The sequence below is a fragment of the Pristis pectinata genome, chromosome 7, assembly GCF_009764475.1.
Source record: "Pristis pectinata isolate sPriPec2 chromosome 7, sPriPec2.1.pri, whole genome shotgun sequence".
Classification (NCBI taxonomy): Eukaryota; Metazoa; Chordata; class Chondrichthyes; order Rhinopristiformes; family Pristidae; genus Pristis; species Pristis pectinata.
Window position 1 is genome coordinate 56409306 of NC_067411.1, and position 21240 is coordinate 56430545.

General features: G+C 43.9%; 1 protein-coding gene across 1 annotated transcript in view; it reads right to left on the bottom strand.

The window, feature by feature from the left end:
* Positions 1-9342, bottom strand: part of rest (RE1-silencing transcription factor) — a 36586-nt gene extending 27244 nt beyond the window's left edge. Inside the window, exons 1-2 of the mRNA XM_052020273.1 lie at positions 9220-9342; positions 5116-5978 (exon numbers count right to left, since the gene is read on the bottom strand). Of these exons, the coding sequence (XP_051876233.1) occupies positions 5116-5968 (853 nt within the window). The 5' untranslated portion in view covers positions 5969-5978; positions 9220-9342. The remainder of the gene's footprint in view (positions 1-5115; positions 5979-9219) is intronic.
* Positions 9343-21240: the final 11898 nt, after the last annotated feature.

Sequence of the window (21240 nt, forward strand, 5' to 3'; positions counted from 1 at the left end):
TTGATTTGGCAAAATGGTCAGTGCAGACATGGTAGGCCAAAGGGCTGTTCTTATGTTTTACTTTTCTATGTTTCTATGAAATTGCAGCAAGGCCTCAACCAAGCAGCAATCTGTGCCCTATCCACTATTCAAGGACAGATCACACACCGTTTGGAATCTTGCTGATCAATTCACGAGATTTGTATTATATTGTCAATTGAAGTTTTAAAACTTTGATGGTGGGAGACAAGAAGAAGAAATAAAATTTTGAATCCTGTTTTTCATCACTCAGTCATAAAATACTTCTCGTCTTAACAGCTCACTCCATTTCAATCTTTTTTGCCTCTCTGGTCAAATTTTGCACACCATTCCCCCTCACTTCTTGTGCTTCCACCAACCTACCATCTTCCATTCATTTTGATGTAAATTCTATTCCGAACTCCAGTGGCCGCACACTATCCTGCACAAAGTCCTGCTCATACATCACTCTGAAGTACATTGGCAACCAGTCTGGCAAAGTCTAAAATTTCAATTCTGTTTAAATTTCAATTTAAATTTTGTTTAAATTCTGTATCCATCTGTATTCTGTAGGGGTCCTCCCTATCCCTGCAATCTCTTTCACTACTACTAACACACTCCCTGCACACCCCCATTCCGCCATGCCATCCCAAATGTCCCAGTCCCAACTCTGGCTGCTTATGTAGTCTGACACCCTTCTACATCATCGATGGAAATCATGCCTCTAGCTGCCACTCTCTGAATCTTCTTTCTTGTTAAGACCTTCATTAATCATTCCTCTATGAAGATCTTAGCCATGCCTTTTAACCTGCCTTTTGGTTTCATCTTCTTTATCCTTGTGGGATGTTCAATCTACTTTTAAAGCAATACATAAATGCAATTTTCTCCTGCTATTGTATTTCCCTTAAATTTGAGCTAGAATTTACATTCTTCAGAATCTTTTAGAAATTTTTTTGTGCAAGTGTAAACTTTTCCCCCTCCAGACTACCCTATGAAAAACAGTCAAAGGATTAGTTTGTGTCTTAACACTTGCTATGCAACTCAGGCAATGGGTTAGAAGTGGCAGAGTTCATCTTTTTTTTTAAATGGATCCTGGGATTAGATGGCAGAAAATTTATAAAATTAATACACTTTAACCCAAGATGGGAAAAACAAGTCAACTTTTTGATTTATAGATTGTGAAAAAGATCATGCATGATTAAGAAAGTAAGTCATGTTGCTTACAGAAAGCATAGGTAGGGTCTCCTAAAAAATCAGAAGCATGAGCAGATTTGTAAAGTGCCAAAAATGAAATTGCATTATACAAATTGGTTCTGGAAATCTATGATCATTGAGCAAATGACTGATATGTTTAAATAACCTCTTGAAAGATCAATCCAAATTCAAGCCAAGAAAATTCTGGTTTGTTATCTGTAAAGCCAGAGCATAATCAGGATGCATTTGTCAAGGAATTCAGGATTTTGACCAACTAAATTGTAAAGAAACAAAACTTAAAAAGCCACCAGAAAAACAACCAGAGTATTTTAAATGAGGCTTTTGAAGATCCCCACCAGCATATATTTTCCCATAGTACACTTTTTTGACAAGCAAGGGAGTTCCCTCATTATCCTGGTTAATAAAAATACCACAAATCAACATAATTGATTGAAATTATCTGGTCGTAAACACAAGAACATAAGAAACAGGAGCAGGAGTAGGCTCGTCAAGCCTGCTCTGCCATTCAATAAGATCATGGCTGATCTGGCTGTTGCCTCAGCTCCACCTACCTATCTTTTCCCCATAACCCTCAATTCCCCTATATGCAAAAATCTATCTAACTGTGTCTTAAATATATTTAATGAGGTAGCTTCTACTGCTTCCCTGGGCAGAGAACTCCACAGATTCACTACTCTCTGGGAAAAGCAGTTCCTCCTCATCTCCAACCTAAATCTACTCCCCTGAATCTTGCGGCTATGTCCCCTAGTTCTAGTCTCACTTACCAGTGGAAACAACTTTCCTGCCTCTATCTTATCTATCCCTTTCATAATTTTATATGTTTCTATAAATCCACTTTCATTCTTCTGAATTCCAGCGAGTATAGTCCCAGGCAACTCTCTCTGTCCTCACAGGCTGAACCCCTCATCTCCAGAATCAACCTGGTGAACCTCCTCTGGTCCACCTCCAAAGCCAGTAAGTACATCTTTTCTCAAGTAAGGAGAGCAAAAATGCATGCAGTACTCCAGGTGCAGCCTCACCAATACTCTGTACAATTGCAGCATAACCTCTCTGCTCTTAAATTCAATCCCTCTAGCAATGAAGGCCAACATTCATTTGCCTTCTTGATAACCTGTTGCACCTGCAAACCATTTGTGATTCATGCATAAGCACTCCCAAGTCCCTCTGCACAACAGCATGCTGCAATCTTTCACCATTTAAATAATAATCTGATCTTCTATTTTTCCTTCCAAAGTGGATGACCTCACATTTACCAACACTATACTCCATCTGCCAGATCCTTGCCCACTCACTTAACCTATCTGCAGATTCTCCACATCCTCTGCACAATTTCCATTCAATTTAGAGTCTTCAGCAAAATTAGGTAATCTAAGTTTTATCTGTTTTGGGGGGAGATGACCTCAGGGGACTCCTCTACCACCTTCCTGGTACTGCTCTGCCTGATGGTCACCCATTCCCTGTATTTCCTTAGGCCCTTAAACTACTATGTGACCAACTCACTAAATGTGCTATCCACAATATTCTCAGCATTGCAGATGCTCCAAGGTGAATCCATGCGCAGCTCCAGTGCCATTATGTGGTCTGTCAGAAGCTGCAGCTGGACACACTTCCTGCACACGTAGTCACCAGGGACTCTGGCAGCCTCCCCGAGTTCCCACATTGCGCAGGAGGAGCATGGGTCTGAGCTCACCTGCCATGACTAAAAAGATTTTGGGAAAAAAAACTACCCTCACCTTACCGTAGTGTCAGTCGCCCTCCTCACCAAAGCCCAGTCTTCACCAAAGCCCACATTTAGACAACCAGCAGCCCTCCTCAAAAAGGCCACTCCACTTGACCCTAACTTCTTTTTATTGGCTGCTGTTCACATCTGTGATGAAGTGCTTTGAGAGGTTGGTCATGGCTAGAATTAACTCCTGCCTGAGCAAGGACCTGGACCGCTGTAATTTGCCTACCGCCACAACAGGTCCACAGCAGATGCAATCTCATATGCTGTCCACTCAGCTTTGAAGCACCTAGACAACAGCAAAACATATGTCAGACTGCTGTTTATTGATTACTGCTTGGCGTTCAACACCATCATCCCCTCAGTACCAATCAACAAGTTTCAAAACCTGTGTCTCTGTACCTCCCTCTGCAACTGGAACCTTGACTTCCTTATCAGGAGACCACAGTCAGTGCAGATCGGTAATAACATCTCCTTCTCACTGACAATCAACACAGGCGCACCTCAAAGATGCGTGCTTAGCCCACTGCTCTACTCTCTCTATACTCATGACTGTGTGGCTAGGCACAGCTCAAACACCATCTATAAATGCGCCAATAACACCACTGTTCTTGGTAGAATCTCATATGGCAAAGAGGAGGCTTACAGGAGTGGGATAAATCGGCTGGTTGAGTGATGTCACAACACACCAGTCCTCATGGAGGGGTCAGCAGTGGAAAGGGTGAGCAGCTTCAAGTTCCTGGGCATCAACATCTCAGAGGATCTATCTTGGGCCCAACACATTGATGCAAACACGAGGAAGGCACGCCAGCAGCTGTACTTCATTAGGAGTTTGAGGGGATTTGGTATGTCACCAAAGACTCTTGCAAATTTCTGTAGATGTACGGTGGAGAGCATTCTGACTGTTGCATCACCACCTAGAATGAAGGCTCCAATGCACAGGATCGAAAGAGGCTGCAGAGGGTTGTAGACTCAGTCAGCTCCATCACGGGCACAACCCTCCCTGCCACTGAGGACATCTTCAAGAGACGGTGCCTCGAGACCCTCACCACCTGGGACATGCCCTCTTTGCGTTACTGCCATCGGGGAGGAGGTACAGGAGCCTGAAGACCCACACTCAACATTTTAGGAACAACTTCTTCCCTTCCGTCATCAGATTTCTAACCAGTCCATGAACACTATCTCATTATTCCTCTTTTTGCACTATTTAATTTTGTAACTTCTAGTAATTTTTACATCTTGCACTGTACTGCTGCCACAAAACAACAAATTTCACGACATATGTCAGTGATAATAAACCTGATTCTGTTAATTAGCTTGTTAGCCAATCGACTAATAACTAACAATTTGCAAATGTGCCTCTTTTAGGCACATTATTAGAATCATTTAAGTCATTATCCCTAAGTTATTTATAACTTAAGGTCTTATTTTCTGCAAACTGGTTGCAGCACCATCTTCATTACAACAGGAGTTACACCTTAAAAGCATATCAACAGCTATAGAGTTTGGGGACTTGTTCAAATTGTTTCTTTATATGTAAATATATATATATTTGCCAATTCGGCAAATGTCTGTTAAAATAAATTTAGTTTAAAGCATATCTGGAATTTTTGTTTGTTTTATTACATGTTTGCTTCCACAAGTGGGTGCAATATAATTCAAATCCATTTTTTGTAATTTTTTTCTTCACCAGGCATGGAGATAGCAGAGTAGAAATGGTTCTTAATCAACTGCATAATTTCCAAGTTTGGCTTGGTCAGAAACCATCATTCATGTACCTGAGCACTTAACTTGGGGTGACACTTCAATGCAAACTGAGGAACTGCTCCATCTCCAATAGCATTATGGTTTAACTTCTCATTCAAAAGACAACCTCATCTACCTGTTGAGTAAAAGATCCTATGCCAATAATCAAAACAAAAATAGGGACCTTTCATTGTGTCTGTACAACAATTTCATATCAACTACCCCACCAAAAATGGATTAAATGAATATTCATCTCATTTGCTGCCTTTTCTGAGATTTGTGTGCACATGGACGATGCTATTTCATAATTATAACTGCACTTGAATCGTAACATCGCTTTCAAGGGGATATAAAGGAATTGTTACATAAATTAACAGCAAACAGCTCTCACACTGCATCTCACAATTTTCTTTCCATAATGAACAAGGCCATACCTGTGTGTGTTCGCATATGTTGCACGTAATTGTTCTTTCTGTCAGAGAAGTAAGAACACTGTGAACAAGTATAAACCTTTCGGGGAAAGTGGTTCCGCAAGTGCTTCTTCCAGTGATATTCACTGACAGTAGTGTATGTGCAGATGGTGCATTTATAAACTTTCTCATTTTCTCCAACTTTGTCATGATGTTTTAGATGTGCCAAATAATGATCATAGCGGTTTGTGTTATAGCCACACCTATCACAGCGAATGGGGCCTTTAGAAATATCTGCCTCTTCTGGAAGAGGATCTGGAACTTTGGATTTGCTTTGCTTTTCTGCATTTTCTTCAACAATGAACTTTTTGGCACTATGTACTTTGATGTGATGCACAAACTCCATCTCAGATTCTGCTTCATAGTCACAAGGTCGACAACGAAATGGCTTAGACTTCTTTCCTTTGTCTGCCAAGTTCTCCTGATTCACTACTTCTGCTGAATCTGTGCTCACGTCTTGAGAGGAAGTCTCAGAACCACCTTTTGTTGCAACATTTGACACACTTTGATTTTCTGCATTTACATTTTCTGATTGCAATGTGTCATTTATATCAGTTCTCAATTCTTCCTCATTATCTGATAAATTGCCATCGACTGTTTTCAATTCTGCCATCAGTCTATCCTCTCCATGGTAATCGTAACAGCTTATGTCACCAGTTAAAGCAACATTTGCTAACATAACTAGCTGTGGTGCTGCTGTCAGGTCATTCTTGGAGAGGTAATTAAGGCCACATATTTCCTCATTGGAAGAAATCCCAATATTGGAGTGGGAAAACATGCCGGTCCCACTGGATTGCTCAAGTACTTGGGCGGCCATCTTTAATTTTCTGTATGTAAAGAGATAATGTAAGATACAGGGTCAAAATGATTCATTTTTGCAAAGTAATAAACTGATAAATTAATTTTTCAAATTATAACCTAAAAACAAGACAATTCTTATTCTGCTGCATCAACATTGTAGCAATTCAGGACCTAAACAACAATTAAACAACATGAGATTATATTGTGGCAAATACCTGAATGTAAAATATCTTTGTAGTATAACCACTTTGGATCAATAACCTTGTACTTATTGGGACACAGTATTTAATAAAATTTCAAGCATTACATTTTACTTGAGAAATTTACTAACATTTGTGAATACCTAAATTCTTGCCAAAAATGACATTTTGATTGCTCATTACTTAAACAGTAGTTATTGAAACTTTGAAATTTAAAGAGTTCAAAGCTGCAAACTTCTCAGCATTCACTGGAGTTCTGAGCACGTATGCAACTACTTTCTAAAATACCAAAGATTTACACTCTCCAAGTGGTACAGTGGATACCAAGAGGGAAGTGGACAGAAAGGCATGGAAGGGAAAATTTTCAAGGGTGAGTGGTGAAAGGGAGGAGATCCAGCCATGGTGATGTGAATGGAAGATTAAGATAGGGAGAAAATATCTTTAGATGTGGATTGGGATGTTGGGATGGAGGTGGGAAGGAAAAGATCTAGGGATGGGCATATGGAGAGGTAGCTGATGATGGAGGGTTCTGGTGCAGTGATGGGAGGGCAGACAAGGATGGATGGAGATAGGAAGAGGGTGGAAAATGAACTGATTTAGAAGCGTGCTAGAGTGGAGATCCTGAATGGAACTGAAGGGCATCAGTTTAGGTGGGAGGTGAAATTAAAGAAAATGGAGGAAGATGATTGCCTGAAACGGACTGAGGAAAAGGGTGCTGAAGAGAATTGTGGATGAAGATCTGAAGGTGGATCGTGGATCTGCAATGGGTGGCCCTGGAGTGGGTGAGAGGATACTTGGTGGACCAGGATAGCGAGTAGGGTTCCTGAAGGATACTAAAAATAGCATGGGGGGTGCGCGCCCAGAAGGGGATGGGATAGGATAGGATAGGATAGGATGATTTGGGAGGGGAAGGGCTGAAACAAAGCAGGATAATGGAATGAAGGCCTTAAATACCAAAGGGTATCAGAAAGGGATAGATGGTGAGGGGAAAGAGGGTTGATATTGGGTCTGAAAGGAACTGGAGGTAATGAGCAATCCTGAAAGGAGTCAAAGGAAGAAGGATGAACCTGAAGGCCATTGTGGGTAAGGGAAAACAGGGAATCACAGTTGGAAAGCAGTGAAGGGGATGATGATGGTGGATAGGGGATCAGGTGGGTGGGTTAGAAGGAGGCAACTTCAAGATTTTGGATATTGGGGGAGCACAGAATAACAGCTGGGGATTGAGGGAAGGGAGCACGTGACCCTGGGGGCAGGACAAGAGAGCAGGAATTCCAGCGAGGGTCTGCCAAGGCTCACAGAGAAGGCAGCAGATTTGTGGTAGGGGTCAATCAAAATTTCCATAAATGAGGGCTGGTCAGTCTTGGGGGCGGGGTGTTGTCAGTTGGGGGGTTCTTGGGTAGGAGAGTTGAGGAGTCTGCCAGAGTTCTCTGGAAAGATTGTAGATAGGTGAGAATGGAGGGGATCTGCCATGCTTCCAAGTAAAAGGTGGTGAGGGGGGTGCTGGTGGTGGGGACTGTGGGAGCTAAGGGGTCTCCCAGCTTCTGGGAAAGACAATCATCTTGCAGGATTCTCAGGGGTCTGCTGAGGTTCTGTTGGGGGGAGGGGGGAGTAAGGAGTAATGAAGGGGATTGCCCCTCCTCCCAATAACCCCTTGCAATCCCCACAACACAGAACTGCTGCAGACCCCTCCTTTCCTGAGGACCCTGCTGGACCATCATTTTTCTCAGACACTGGCAGACCCCTTGGGGAAGCAGTGAGTGGGGGAATTTAGAGTCAGGGTGGAGTGCAGGGATCCAGAAAAAGTTTGGGGAGGGTGCTGTAGGTGATCCTGAGGAGGGGAGGAGATGCAAAGAACCTGGGGAAGATGGAAAGGCACTACAAGGGATGGGACGGAATGGAATGGAATGGGATGGGCAGAAGTTGTTCAGGGATCAAGGAGGAGAAATCAGGGAGAGGAATCCAAGAGGGTTTTCAGGTATTACATGAGAATGACCCTTTGGGTAGATGGGGAGCAGTCTGCAGTGATTCCTAGGGAGAGAAGGACAGGGAGATGTATGGGGAATTTATAGGGGCTTGGGAACTATGGGGTAAGAGAAATCCAGGCACACGGTTTCCAGGTACATGAAAGGTAGAGGAAATTTTGATGGACTTGGGAGTGGATGGGTGGGGGACATGCAGCAGATCTGGATTTTGGAAGTGGACTATACAGGATAAGGGTGGGTTGGGTGGAGAGAAGTGTTAGCAAGTAAAGGGTAGGGAGGAGGAGGTAGTGGGATCCAGGGTTGAATGGGATGGGAGTAGGGAACCTGGGGATGGACAGGAAGGAGTAGGCATAGGATCTGGGGAACAGATGGGGAGACTACAAGTGATCAAGGAAGTGACGGGAAGGGGTTGCAGAGGATCTGAGTCAAGGCAGAATGGGTGTGCAGGGCATGCAAGTGAGGGTAATGTAAAGGGGGTTGGGGATGCTGCTGCACAGAATGTGTGGATAGGGTGCTGGGAATCTGGGAGTCAGGTGCAAAGGAACTAGGGTGTGGGGGAGGGACTGCAGGGGATTGGGACGGGGGATGATCGTGTGGTTATTGGGTGTGAGTGGTGTGCAGGAGACATAGGGAGTTGGAGCAGAAGATTATGCGACGCAGGGTGTGGTTGGGTGCATGGGCACCATGTGGTGTGGGGGGATTCATGCAATCCGGGCCGATCTGGGATATTCGGTGCTCGTGTGCTGCAGGCTCCACGGGCCGACATGTTGATTCCAGAACCGCTCGCTGTCCAGGCGGAGCCCGGGGGGAGGGGAGGAAGGGGGTGAAGACGGGCGGCTCCGCCCGCCAAGTAAGCACCACTCGGGAAAAAGAATGTGGAAAGAGTTGGGAAGGGGGGCCCAGCCTATCACCCATTCCCTTCATCACCCCTCCCCGGGGGTCGAGCACGGGCCTGCTCTGCTCCGCGATCAGCTCTGGACAGCGCCTCAGAGCCGCAGCCTCCTCCAGTTCGGCTCCGCAACCAACGAGCCACCGAATGAGCCTTCCTTTCCCCAGGCTCGGCTTCGGGATTGGCCTCTTCTCACCTGCGGCCCGCTCCAGCCCGGCGGTGCTCCCTGCGCTACTCTCGGCGCCTCGCATTCCTTCACACCGAGAAGCCGAGCGAAAGTTTCAGCCCAACTCCAGCAACAGGTCTTCCGCCCGAGCAGGCCACTGACGTCAGCGCGCCGCGGCTCAGCTGTCAGCGCAGTGCTCACTGAAAGCAGCACCGAGGGCACTGGGCTCCAAGTACAGAGTGCAGCCCAGTCCAGGGAGTCTCAGGGGCGGGGGAAGGAGTAATCCCAGTCAACTGGGGCTCCAGGGAGAGGGAGGGAGCACCGCAATCAAGGGGAGACCGAGAGAGAAAGTAGTCCCAATCAACAGCTCCTGAAGACATAGGGAAGGAGCACCCCAATCAACGGGGGATTAGGAGAGAGGGAAGGAGCACCCCAATCAATGGGGGATCAAGGGAGAGGGAAGGAGCACCCCAATCAGCGGGGGAAATCAAGAGAGACGGGGGGGGGGGGGGGTCCTAATCAACAGGCCCTCAAGATAGAGGAAAGAGCACTCCAATCAACAGGGGCTTCAGGGAGAAGAGCACTCCAATCAACGGGGGTACCAGGGAAAGGGAGGGAACACCCCAATAAACAGGGGCTCCAACGAGCGGGAAGGAGGAATTCCCTTCAATAGGACCTCAAGAAACATCCCATTCGACAGTTCTCCTGGGAAAGTGAGCACCCTGGACAGCATAGCTCCATAGACAGGGAGGAAACACTTCAATGAACAAACCTACAGGCATGGAGCGCTCCTGGGACAGGAAGTACCCTAGTCAATTAGGGTTCTTCTAGGGACTGGGGGGAGGGACAGTCAGCAAGAGCTCCAGGGATAGGGAGTGAAAATTCGAATTAACAGGGCTCATGAAGAGTGAGCACTCCAACCAGCTAAGGCTTGAGAGAGAGGGAGCACCACAATAAACAGGGGTTCCAGGGATGGAGAAAATCCCAATCAACAGGGTTCCAGGAACAGGGCACCAGAAATAGGGAGTACTCCAACACCTGGGCTCCAGGGATAGAGAACAGAGAACATGCCAGTAAAGGCAAGGTGGTGGTACAATAGTTAAATTACCAGACTAATAATAGAGACTTGGACTATAATTTCAAATGCCACCATGGTAGATGTGGCACTTGACATCATTAAAAAAAGCACTGTTAGTAATGATGACCACAAAACTACCAGAATGTTATCAAAAAGCAATCTGGTTCACTTATGCCATTCAGGGCAGGGAATCTGCCATTCCTACTTGGTCTAGCCTATAAGTGGTAACAGTCTCACCAACGTAGTTGACTCTTAACTGGCCTAGAAAGGTGCTCAGTTCAAGAGCAATGTGGAGTTGGCAATAAACGCTAGCCTTGCAGCAATGTCCACATCCTGGAAAAGGAAATAAATAAAGTGCTTCACCTGCAACTGGATCCTGGCTCATTACCTGTGACAGCCAAGATGGTTGTACCTCTAATACACCTGGACCCATAGTGCCAGAGACCTGGGTTCAATCCTGACCTGTGAGTTTCCTCTGGGTGTTCCTGTTTCCTCCTACATCCCAAGATGTGCAGGTTGGTAGGTTAGTTTAACTTTGTAAATTGTCCCTAGTGTGTAAGTGAGTGAAAGAATCTTGGGCGGGGTGGGGGGGAGTTGATGAGAATGTGGAGAGAATAAGTAAAAGAATATGGGATTAATGTCGATTAGTGTAAATGGGTAGTTGATCATCAGTCCCGGACTTCGTGGGCCAAGGGCCTGTTTCAGTGCTGTCTCTCTCTATGACTCTATACCTTTCTTTGTTTTGTAATTGTCCATTGCACTACCTATACGTAACCATTAATTATTATTGTGTGGATTACAATTCTAAACTGGAACCCACATATCCATATAACTGTAAGTATCTCTATGTAAAATAACCATGGCACCTTCTTTGCAAAATGCTAAAAAAAATTATATAGAATACCTTCGAAATTGCTTTTATTTTTTTTTGTTTCTACTGCCAGCAATTACTATTGTAAAAACAACTAACTATATTGTTTGCAAAAAAACAAGCTGCTGGAGGAACTCAACAGGTCAAGCAGCATTTGTAGAGGCAAAGGGATGGTCAATGTTTCAGGTCGAGACCCTGTATCAGGACTGAGGCCATAGAGGGGGAGACAGCCAGTAGGAAGAGATGAGGGGGAGGGCTGATACAGGGACTAACAGGTGATAGGTAGAACCAGGTGAGGAGGGAGATAATGGGGGGGACCCATATGGGGAAAGGGAGGGGTGGAATCAAGAGTCAGTGTCTGGGGGGAGGTGTGGGGGATGGGGGGGTGGGGGTGAGTGTGTGGGTGTGTGTGGTGGGGTGATGGTGGGGTAGGGTGTGTGGGGATGTTGCAGGTGGGGGTGGTGGGGTTAGGGTGGTGGGGGGGGTGGTGTGGGGGAAGCTGGAAAATGTAATGTTCATACCATTGGTTTGTAGACTATTCAGGCAGAATATGAGATGCTGTTCTTTTAGTTTGCATTTGGCCTCATCCTGGCAGATGAAGAACTGACAGGTCGGTGTGGGATTGGTAAGGAGAGTTGAAATGGCATGCATTTGGGAGGTCAGAATGGCCATTGCAGATTGTGGATGGCCATTATGCTTGGTCACATCGATGCAGAGGAGGCCACAACGAGATCACAGAATACAGTAGATGAGGTTGAGCAGGAGCATGAAAATCTTTGTCTGACCTGGAAGAGCTGTGTTGGATTCCTGGATGGTAGTGAGGGAGGACGTGTAGGGACAAGAGTTGCACCTCCTATGGGGATGGGGAGGAATGGGTGTGGAGGGCCGCATCTTGAGAACAGATGTGATGGAGACGGAGAAACTGAGAGAAAGGGATGGAGTCCTTACAAGAGACTGGTAGGAGGTGTGGTCAAGGTAGCAGTAGGAGTCAGTGGGTTTATAGTAAATGTCAGTAGATAGTTTGTTTCCAGAGATGGAGGCAGAGAGATCCAGAAAAGGGAAAGGGGTACCAGAAATGGCCCAAGTGAATTTGAGGGCAGGATGGAAGATCGTAGAGAAGGTGATAAAATTGATGAGTTCTGCATTGAATACAGGAGGCAGTACCATAGCATTCATCAGTATAGCAGAGCAAGAGTTGGGGGGGGGGGGGGGGGTGGGCGGGGGTGGTGCCATAGTAGGTTTGGAAGAAGGATTGTAGCCATGTTGCTTGCTTTCATAGCTTTGTTTATCAAGTTTTCACTTGAATCCTCAGAGGGAGATGTGGGATGAGAGGATCATTACGATTGCTGATCCTCCTGTCATCAAATGCTTCAGCCCCACTGGGACCAAGCCTTAAATCATATCCATTCCTACAATGGCAAACACTGTTTCCTTCAAGAAGACACATTTGTCCTCTTCCACTTCTTTGCTGCTGCATCTTTTTGTGTGTTGTCAGCTTCTATAAGAAAAAAACAAAGTGTGTCAATTGGTGTCTTACAACCTGTTTGGACGACATGACGGTCATGGTTGAGGAGCTGCCAGTGGGCACAATTTGTGAATTGTGGTGTGAAACCTGCAACAATGCTAAATGAGTGAGTGTGAGTGAAAGATATCAATTGTACAGTTCAGCATTGGTAGAGGTGGATAAGAGATTGCTGAGAATTCAATAGCAAATGAACAAGTGGTGCAGTTGATGGAATATTCCATTTCAACATGAATATTCTTGTTTTGATGATATATATATCAGACCACGAAAGTTCTTCCTGTAGTGCGTTCATGTTTGTGAAGCAGCATTTCTAACAACATTGGTTTTGACTGCTACCTATTCCCACATCTAAAAGGCCTCCAACTCTTCTCTGAATACAGGAAATCTTTTTGCCTTTCCATCTCTTGCACCAAAACCTCCAGTGTATTGTCAAAGCCAATTCTCTTTCACTTGATCACCTGTTATTCAAAGCATCAGATTTATATTTCAAAAAACACTCAAGAGATGCAGTATGCCTTTATGTAGCAGTAGCCATGTGAAATATAAGGGCACCGTCAATGAATGGAGCCAGTATATTGTGCAAGAAATGATAAATGCACACAGCAATTATTTATAATGTAGCGACTCACCGTCCGGTCAGACGAACCGACTCAGCAGTCGGGTCACGCGGCGTCGAAGCGACGAGGCCCAAGGTGGCGGCGGGCCTCGTCTTCTCCGAGCAACGGGGAGAACCCTCGCGCGGTAAAGACTTGATGACATAGTACTTACGTCATTGCCGGTTGCATTGGGCGGGAACAGTCTCCCTTAAAAGGCCTGCGCAAGGCGGGAAAATAAACCAGTTCTTGCTTGACAATCCTTCGACTAGCGTCTTGTTTTATTTTGCGGTAGCAACCGCTACAATAAGAGAATGCTGCATGAAATTAACATAATAAACAGGAAACCTTTGACATTCTCCCCATCTCTTCTTATCTGCCCCATCACACCTTCTTTGATCAAATATTGTCTTTCAGCTCTTTCTACTATTCCTACCATCTTTCATCCTCACCCTCTTCCTTCCTATCTCCCAGGGCTCCCTTTTCTTTCTTTCCTCCCCTTCTCTTCTAATTTTGCCTAATTTTCTAGCATAGTTCAATCAATAACCCACTCTTCAATTTTGTTTGATATTTAGGTTCGTTTTTGATTATATGTATTATCATTGGGCGGCTTTATCTAATATTTTCTTGCCACACTGAGTCAGTTGAGTTCAGTGAGAACGCATCTCACAGCCTGACTGCTATCTCCCTGCAGTAAAAATGAGAAAGTAATTGGCAGTGTCAGACACTTGTTCTCAAAATCCCATAAAAGTCCATTATGTTGGGTGTAGTAGAATGGCTTTGTTAATGTACTGATGAAAGGAATGAAAATTATCCATGCTAGAAAGTGGCAACAAATGATGCATGCTTATTCATTGAGGTGCTGATCAGAAAAGACTCTACCATTCAAGCCTGGCAGGTATGGCAGGCTAGGGATTGTGTCACTTTAGTAAACAATCCAGAAATCATGAATTCAAATCTCACTGTAGCAAATTATGAGGTTTAAAGTTCCGTTGATCAGGTGATGTGGAGCACCAGCCAATTTTGTGTCATCAGACAATTTAGATTTATGGCTCTCTTCCTTCATCTAAGTATTTAAGAGTGCAATAAAAATATAAGATTTCCATTCCAAATCCTGGGGAGTACCATAAGTCACACCCTACCAACATGAATGGGCAGCCTTTATCCCTGTTCTCTGCCTCCTATCCACTAACCAATTCTCGATTCAAGTAAATAAGTTGCCTCCAATTCCACATGCTCTCTTTTTTTGTTAAAAGTCTCTTCTGCTTAATCTTGTCAAATAGCTTCTGTGGTTGAAATACATAACATTCATAGACACACATATCCATAGTGCATGTTACCAAAACAACAAAAAGATTTGGTAAAAATATGTTTACTGACATTGTACAGATACAGTGATAGTATGACACGGGAGGATTTAAACTAGATTGGCAGGGGGGTGGGACTCTGAGCAGGAGCAAGTCATGGGATAAAGCAGTAGCCAGCAAGATCATGTTTAGTAATCAGGATAGCCAGGGGCACAGTAAAGGGATAGAAAAGAATACTCAGTGAAACTGCATTTCTTTTAATGCACAATGCTTTACAGGTAAGGTGGACAAACTAAGAGTGTGGATTGGCTCTGGGAACTTGGGATGTTATAGCCATGACAGAAACATGGCTGAGAGAAGGGCAGGACTAGCAGCTCAATGTTCCAGGATACAGATGCTTCAAGTGTGATAGAGATACAGGTAAGCAAGGAGGGGGTGTTGCCTTTTTTTGATAAGGAAGGATGTAACAGCAGTGCTTGGGGATCGTCCAGTGAGGCCATATGGGTAGAACTTAAAAACAAGAAGGGGAAGGGCACTCTAGTGGGGCTGTATTATAGACCCCCCAATAGTCAGCAGGAACTTGAATAGCAAGTGTGTGGATAAATTGCTTGTAGTTGTAAGAATAACAGGATTGTATTAGTGGGAGATTTTAATTTCCCCAGTATTGACTGGGCCACCCAGAGCGTTAAAGGCCTGGACAGGGTGGAATTTGTGAAATGTATCCTGGAAAGTTTCCCGAGTCAATATATAGAGGGCTCTACTTGGGAGGGTGCAATACTGGACCGTCTCATAGGGAACGAGGCAGGGCAAGTAACTGAAGTGGCGGTCAGGGAGCACTATGGCTTTAGTGACCATAATTCTATTAGTTTTAAAATAGTGATGGAAAAGGATAGAACAGTCCACAGGTTAGGGTCCTAAACTGGAGCAGGGCTACTTTTGGGGGAATCAGGCAGGAAAAAGCAGAGGTCGATTGGGTTAGCCTGTTTGAAGGAAAAGGAATGAATGGCAAGTGGGAGTGTGATATTAAGAGTCTAGTGGTAGCATGTTCCTGTTAGGGTGAAGGGTAAACCTAGCAAGTTTAGGAAATCTTGGCTGACGAGAGATATAGAGACTCTGGTCAGGAAAAAGATGGAAGCATACATTGGGTTTAGGAGGTCAGGGACGAGTGAATCTCTTGATGACTATAAAAAGATTAAAAGTACACTTAAAAGGGAAATCAGGAGGCAAAGAGACGGCATGAGATGGATCGGGAAGGTAAGGTTAAGGAAAATCCCAGTAGGTTCTATAGCTATTTTAAGAGTAAAAGGGTGGCTAGGGAGAGTGTAGGTCCCCTTAGAGATCAGTAGGGCCGCCTATCTCTGGAGCCACAGAAGATGGGTAGGATTTTTAACGAATATTTCTCCTCTGTGTTTACTGAGGAGAAAATCATGGTTACGCAAGAGATAAGGGAAACGTGATGTTTTGGAGAATATTCATATTACCAGGGAGAAGGTACTTTCAGCCTTACAGCACATTAAGGTGGATGAACTCCCAGGGCCTCACTGAGTGCATCCTTGGACCTTGTGGGAGGCTAGAGAAGAACTTGTGGAGGCCTTTGTGGAGATATTTGCTTCATCGTTAGCCGCTGGAGAAGTTCCTGAAGACTGGAAGACGGCTAATGTTGTTCCGTTGGGCAGCAAGTACAAGCCAAAGAACTACAGGCCGGTCAGCCTGACATCAGTGGTGGGGAAGTTACTGGAGGGAATAATGAGGGACAGGATTCACCAGCATTTGGATAGACAAAGTCTGCTTAGGAGGAGTCAGCATGGCTTTATGCGTGGGAAATTGTGTTTTATGAGTTTTTTGAAGAGGTAACCAAAAGGGTAGATGAGGGTAGGGCAATGGATGTTGTCTTTATGGTTTTAGCAAGGCCTTCGACAAGGTTCTGCATAGCAGGCTGGTCTGGAAGGTTAGGTCCCATGGAATGCAGGGAGAGCTAGTTAGGTGGATTCAAAATTGGCAACTTTTCACTCAGAGGGTGGTGAGTTTAGGGAATGAGCTGCCATAGGAGTGGTTGAGACAGGTACAATAGTATCATTTAAGAAGCACTTGGATAGGTACATGGAGGGGTGGGGCTTGGAGGGATATGGGCTGAACACAGGAAATTGGGACTAGCTGGGTGAGCACCGTGATCAGCATGGACTCATTGGGCCAAAGGGCCTGTATCTGTACTGTATTACTCTATGACACTATGAGATTTATGCTGCCTTCTTTGTTCAAATCACCTTGCATTTGTTCAAACACTGGGTCATTCTGTCCATAGTGACAGATTTCAATATCATCCCAAAATTGAGATTGGATTAACTGGCCTACCATTGCCTACTTCATCATTCCTTTCCTTCTTAAGTATTGGAGTCACTTTGGATCTTCCTTACTTTATGTCTTGCCTTTCTCATGGTATTGCAAATGCAGGTTCTGGGCTCTTCCATTATGTTGTCAGTATCATAAGAGAACTGGATACGTTGTTGCATATGAATCCAATGCTTCTGAATTATTTCCTCACAGCCTCTGAGAAAATGATTTTTCATCTTCAGTTGGGGGCCCTTGCTAATTTCAGCTCTAGGTAGAGAAGATGTCTCCTCAATGTTGGATTAGCTTATTCTGATTACTTCTGGTTTAGGTTCTACTTGCTGATGGTTCCTCCATGAATATGTTTTGGGTGGATCAGGTGCAGGAGGGGTCCTTCTGGTGAAGGACCAGCAGAAGGCTGTGCAGCTCTTCAGTGTCAATATTTGCCTGCACTTTTGTTGAAAAAAATATGCTGCCATTGTAAATGCTCCACTGTATTTCTCAGAATACTAATCCTTTCCTATCTAGGATTAGTAACTGTTAAGAACTTCCACACACCAAGGTATGAAGATAAGCTGGTAGAAAGGAACAGAATAATTCTGCAGTCGAAGGAGTAGTTCAGCAGCTACACTGCTGACCAAATACAAGTAACTAACAAGATCGATGAGGGGAGGGCAGGAAACACCATCTATATGGACTTTAGTAAGGCATTTGACAAGGTGGGCTGGCCCAGAAGTTTAAGTTACATGGAATGCAAGGTGAGCTGGGTAATTGGATCCAGAATTTGTTTCCTAACAGGAGGCAGAGGGTGGTGAAAGAATGCTTTTCTGATTGGAACTCTGAGACCAGTGGTGCACCTCGGGATTGTCCTGGGACCCTTGTTGCTTGTGATACATTTTAATGACTTGGAATGTGAATGTAGAAAGTATCAGTAGTATGTTTGCAGGTGACATGAAAACAAGTGGTGGTGTGGTGAGCAAGGAAGATTGCCTAAGGCTATAGGAGGATCTAGATCAGATGGAAAATTAGGCAGACTGTTGCTGATGGAACTTAATCCCAACAAGTGCGAAGACATGCATGTTGGGAAGTCAGATAGGGATAGGACATTACAGTAAATTGGCTTATTGTCACATGTTTTGCATGTCGTCCATTCAGATCATTTCATTACACATGTTTTGCATGTCGTCCATTCAGATCATTTCATTACACAGTACATTGAAGTAGTACAAAGGAAAACAATAACAGAACGCAGAATAAAGTGTTACAGTTACAGAGAAAGTGCAGTGCAAGTAGAAAATAAGGTGCAAGGCCATAATAAGGTAGATTGTGAGGTCAAGAGTCCATCTTATCATACTAGGGGACCATTCAATAAATCTTACAACAGATAGAAGCTATCCTTAAGCCTGGTGTTATGTGTTTTCAGGCTTTTATATCTTCTGCCCAACAGGAGGGGGGAGAAGAGACAAAGTCTGGGGGGAGAAGAGACAAAGTCTGGGGTGGGAGGGGTCTTTGATTATGTTGACTGCTTTACCAAGGCAGTGAGAAGTATAGGCAGAGTCCAGGGAGGGAAGGCTGGTTTCAGTGACGTGTTGAGCTGTGTCCACAACTCTCTGCAGTTTCTTGCTGTGACGGGCAGAGCAGTTGCCATACCAACCCATGATGCATTCGGATAGGATGCTTTCCATGGTGCATACATAAAAGTTGCTGAGTGTCAAAGAGGACATGCCAAATTTCTTTAGCCTCCTGAGGAAGTAGAGGCTCTGGTGAGCTTCCTTGGCCGTGGTGTCTACGTGATTGGACCAGGACAGGCTATTGGTGATGTTCACTCTTGGGATGTTGAAGCACTCAACCCTCTAGACCTCAGCACTTTCATGTAAACAGGAGCATGTGCACCGCCCCTTTCCTGAAATCAATGACCAGCTCTTTTGTTTTGCCGACATTGAGGAAAAGGTTGTTGTCATGACACCATGTCACTAGGCTCGCTATCTCCTTCCTGTACTCCGACTCATTGTTATTTGAGATACGGCCCACCACAGTGGTATCATCTGCAAACTTGTAGATGAAATTAGGATTATTAGAATTAAATATTAGGATGCCAAGGAATGTTGATGAACAGAGTGACCTCAGGTTTAAATCCATGAATCCCTGAAAATAGCAACGCAGTTAGCTAGTGTGGTGAAAAAGGCATATGGCAAGCTTGCTTTCATAGATCAGGGCATAGAATATAAAAGTTGGGGTGTGTTAAGTTGCAACTTTACAAAACACTGGTTAGATTGCACTTGGAGTTTTTGTATGCAGTTCTGGTCGCCAAACTGTTGGAGGGATGTGATTGCACTGGAGAAAGTGCAGAAGAGATTCACCAGGATGTTACCTGGAATGGAGGACTTTAGCTAAGGAGAAAGATTGGATAGGCTAGGCTTGTTTCCCTGGAGCAAAGGAGCCTGAAGGATCACCTTATAGAGGTACATAAAATAGATAGGTTAGATGGTCGGAATCTTTTTCTCATGGTAAGGGTATTAAAAACGAGGGCATATGTTCGAAGTGAGAGGAACGAGTTTTAAAGGGAATTTGAGAGGAAAGTTGTCTTTCCCCCACAGAGTTGTGTATCTGGAACTTGTGCTCAGAGAAGATGATGGAATCAGATACAATCACTACTTGTAAGAGACATTTAAGCAAGTACTTGAATAGGCAAGGCATAGAAGGATGTGGACCTAATGTGGGCAAATGAGATTAGATGAGCAAAAAGATCAACTTGGATGTCATGGGCTGAAGAGCCTGTTTCTGTGCTCCACACTCTGATTCTAAATGAATCAAGCAGCTTAAATTTATAAAAGACTGGGAGGATAAGTTTGAAGATAGTGGGTTACTTGGCATCAATGCATAGCATACCAATTGCATGATTTGTAAAATCTCTCACCTGTTCACCATTCACGTTACCTCACACTGATTGTAAAAAACCACCATACCATTCTGCCATTTAAGTTGTTGGCCCCCTCAAATAGGTGAGATCATGAATGGATAAATGTAAAAAGCATGTTGGGTGCTATAGATGTTTATCTGAACTGAATTAGATAGCATTATTTTTCTTCAAATTAAGGTTGGTTTAATGAGAAGCATTTCATTCAACAAGAACACATATGAATGACAACTCTGCAACTGCTTTCAAGCTTGTGGTTGGCCTGGCTTTGGCTTGATGCCATTGTCAAATGGGCAAATGCAAAGTCAGTGGTTTCTGACTTCGTTACTTTCTTCTCTCCTCAGGGCTCCTGCCTCTGTATTACTTGCCACTTATTGCTTTCTATACCCCATACAAAACTCCTGATTTCTACCCTGGCCCTGAATGCCTGCTTTATAACCTCCCATTTGAGCTCCGGTTTAACCAGCTCTTCTCCCATTATCTTGCTTTCACTCTCCCTAACCCTCCATCTCCAGACTTTCTCTCCTCATCTCCATTGATAATGTTTTCATCCCCCAACCAAGGACAGGTGAATTCCATCACATCTTTCTTAATCTTAACTCCCATGGTGGACTCTCTTCCAGAATGGATGCAGGGTTTTGACTCAAAACGGCGACAAAGACAAGAGCGATGGAATATTCTCAAAATGTAAAGATGAGAGTCACTCTAATACCACTATCACCTAAAAGTGTCAGGACCTTCCAACAATAATTAGTAAAAATATGGAATTCTCATAAAAATACAAAGCTCAAAATTTTGCATTTAAAGAATGATTCTTTCCTTACATATATTTTATTTCTCAATTTCATGAATGGTATTATAAAATAATTTTACAAGACACATTTTGTTTATGTATTTTACTTTATGCTAGTTGTACAACACCTAATGAATAGTTATCAAAAGCTGTTCATGTGAGAATAGTATAAGAATATTCAAAAAGACTATGGTACATAACACTGCAGAATCACTAATGGGATCTTAAGGTCTGACCTGCATGTAAGATTGGACATTAAAAATTAATTGTATTTCAACAGTTTTAGTAATTCTTCAAGTGATTTTGTGTGTGACATTATCAGTGACCAAGAGTCTCCAACTTGTTTCATTATAATCCAAAGTTAGCTATGGATTCTGAGTACAAGAAATTCAGTTAGATTTGTATTGTGCATTTCCTACTGGATGACAGGCTAAAGTTTTAGTTTCATGGGCTTGGAAGTTTAGAATGGGTGAGTAAATAAATCCAAAATCAATGCTAACAATCTGATATAGGCAAACTAATGAACTTTAATTTTTACATGGTCACCAATTTGGCCAAATAAGATTAAAGGCAGATCTCACTGGACACAGCCCTGACATTCAGAGACATTATTTACATCAGTTTTAGACAATTAATGAA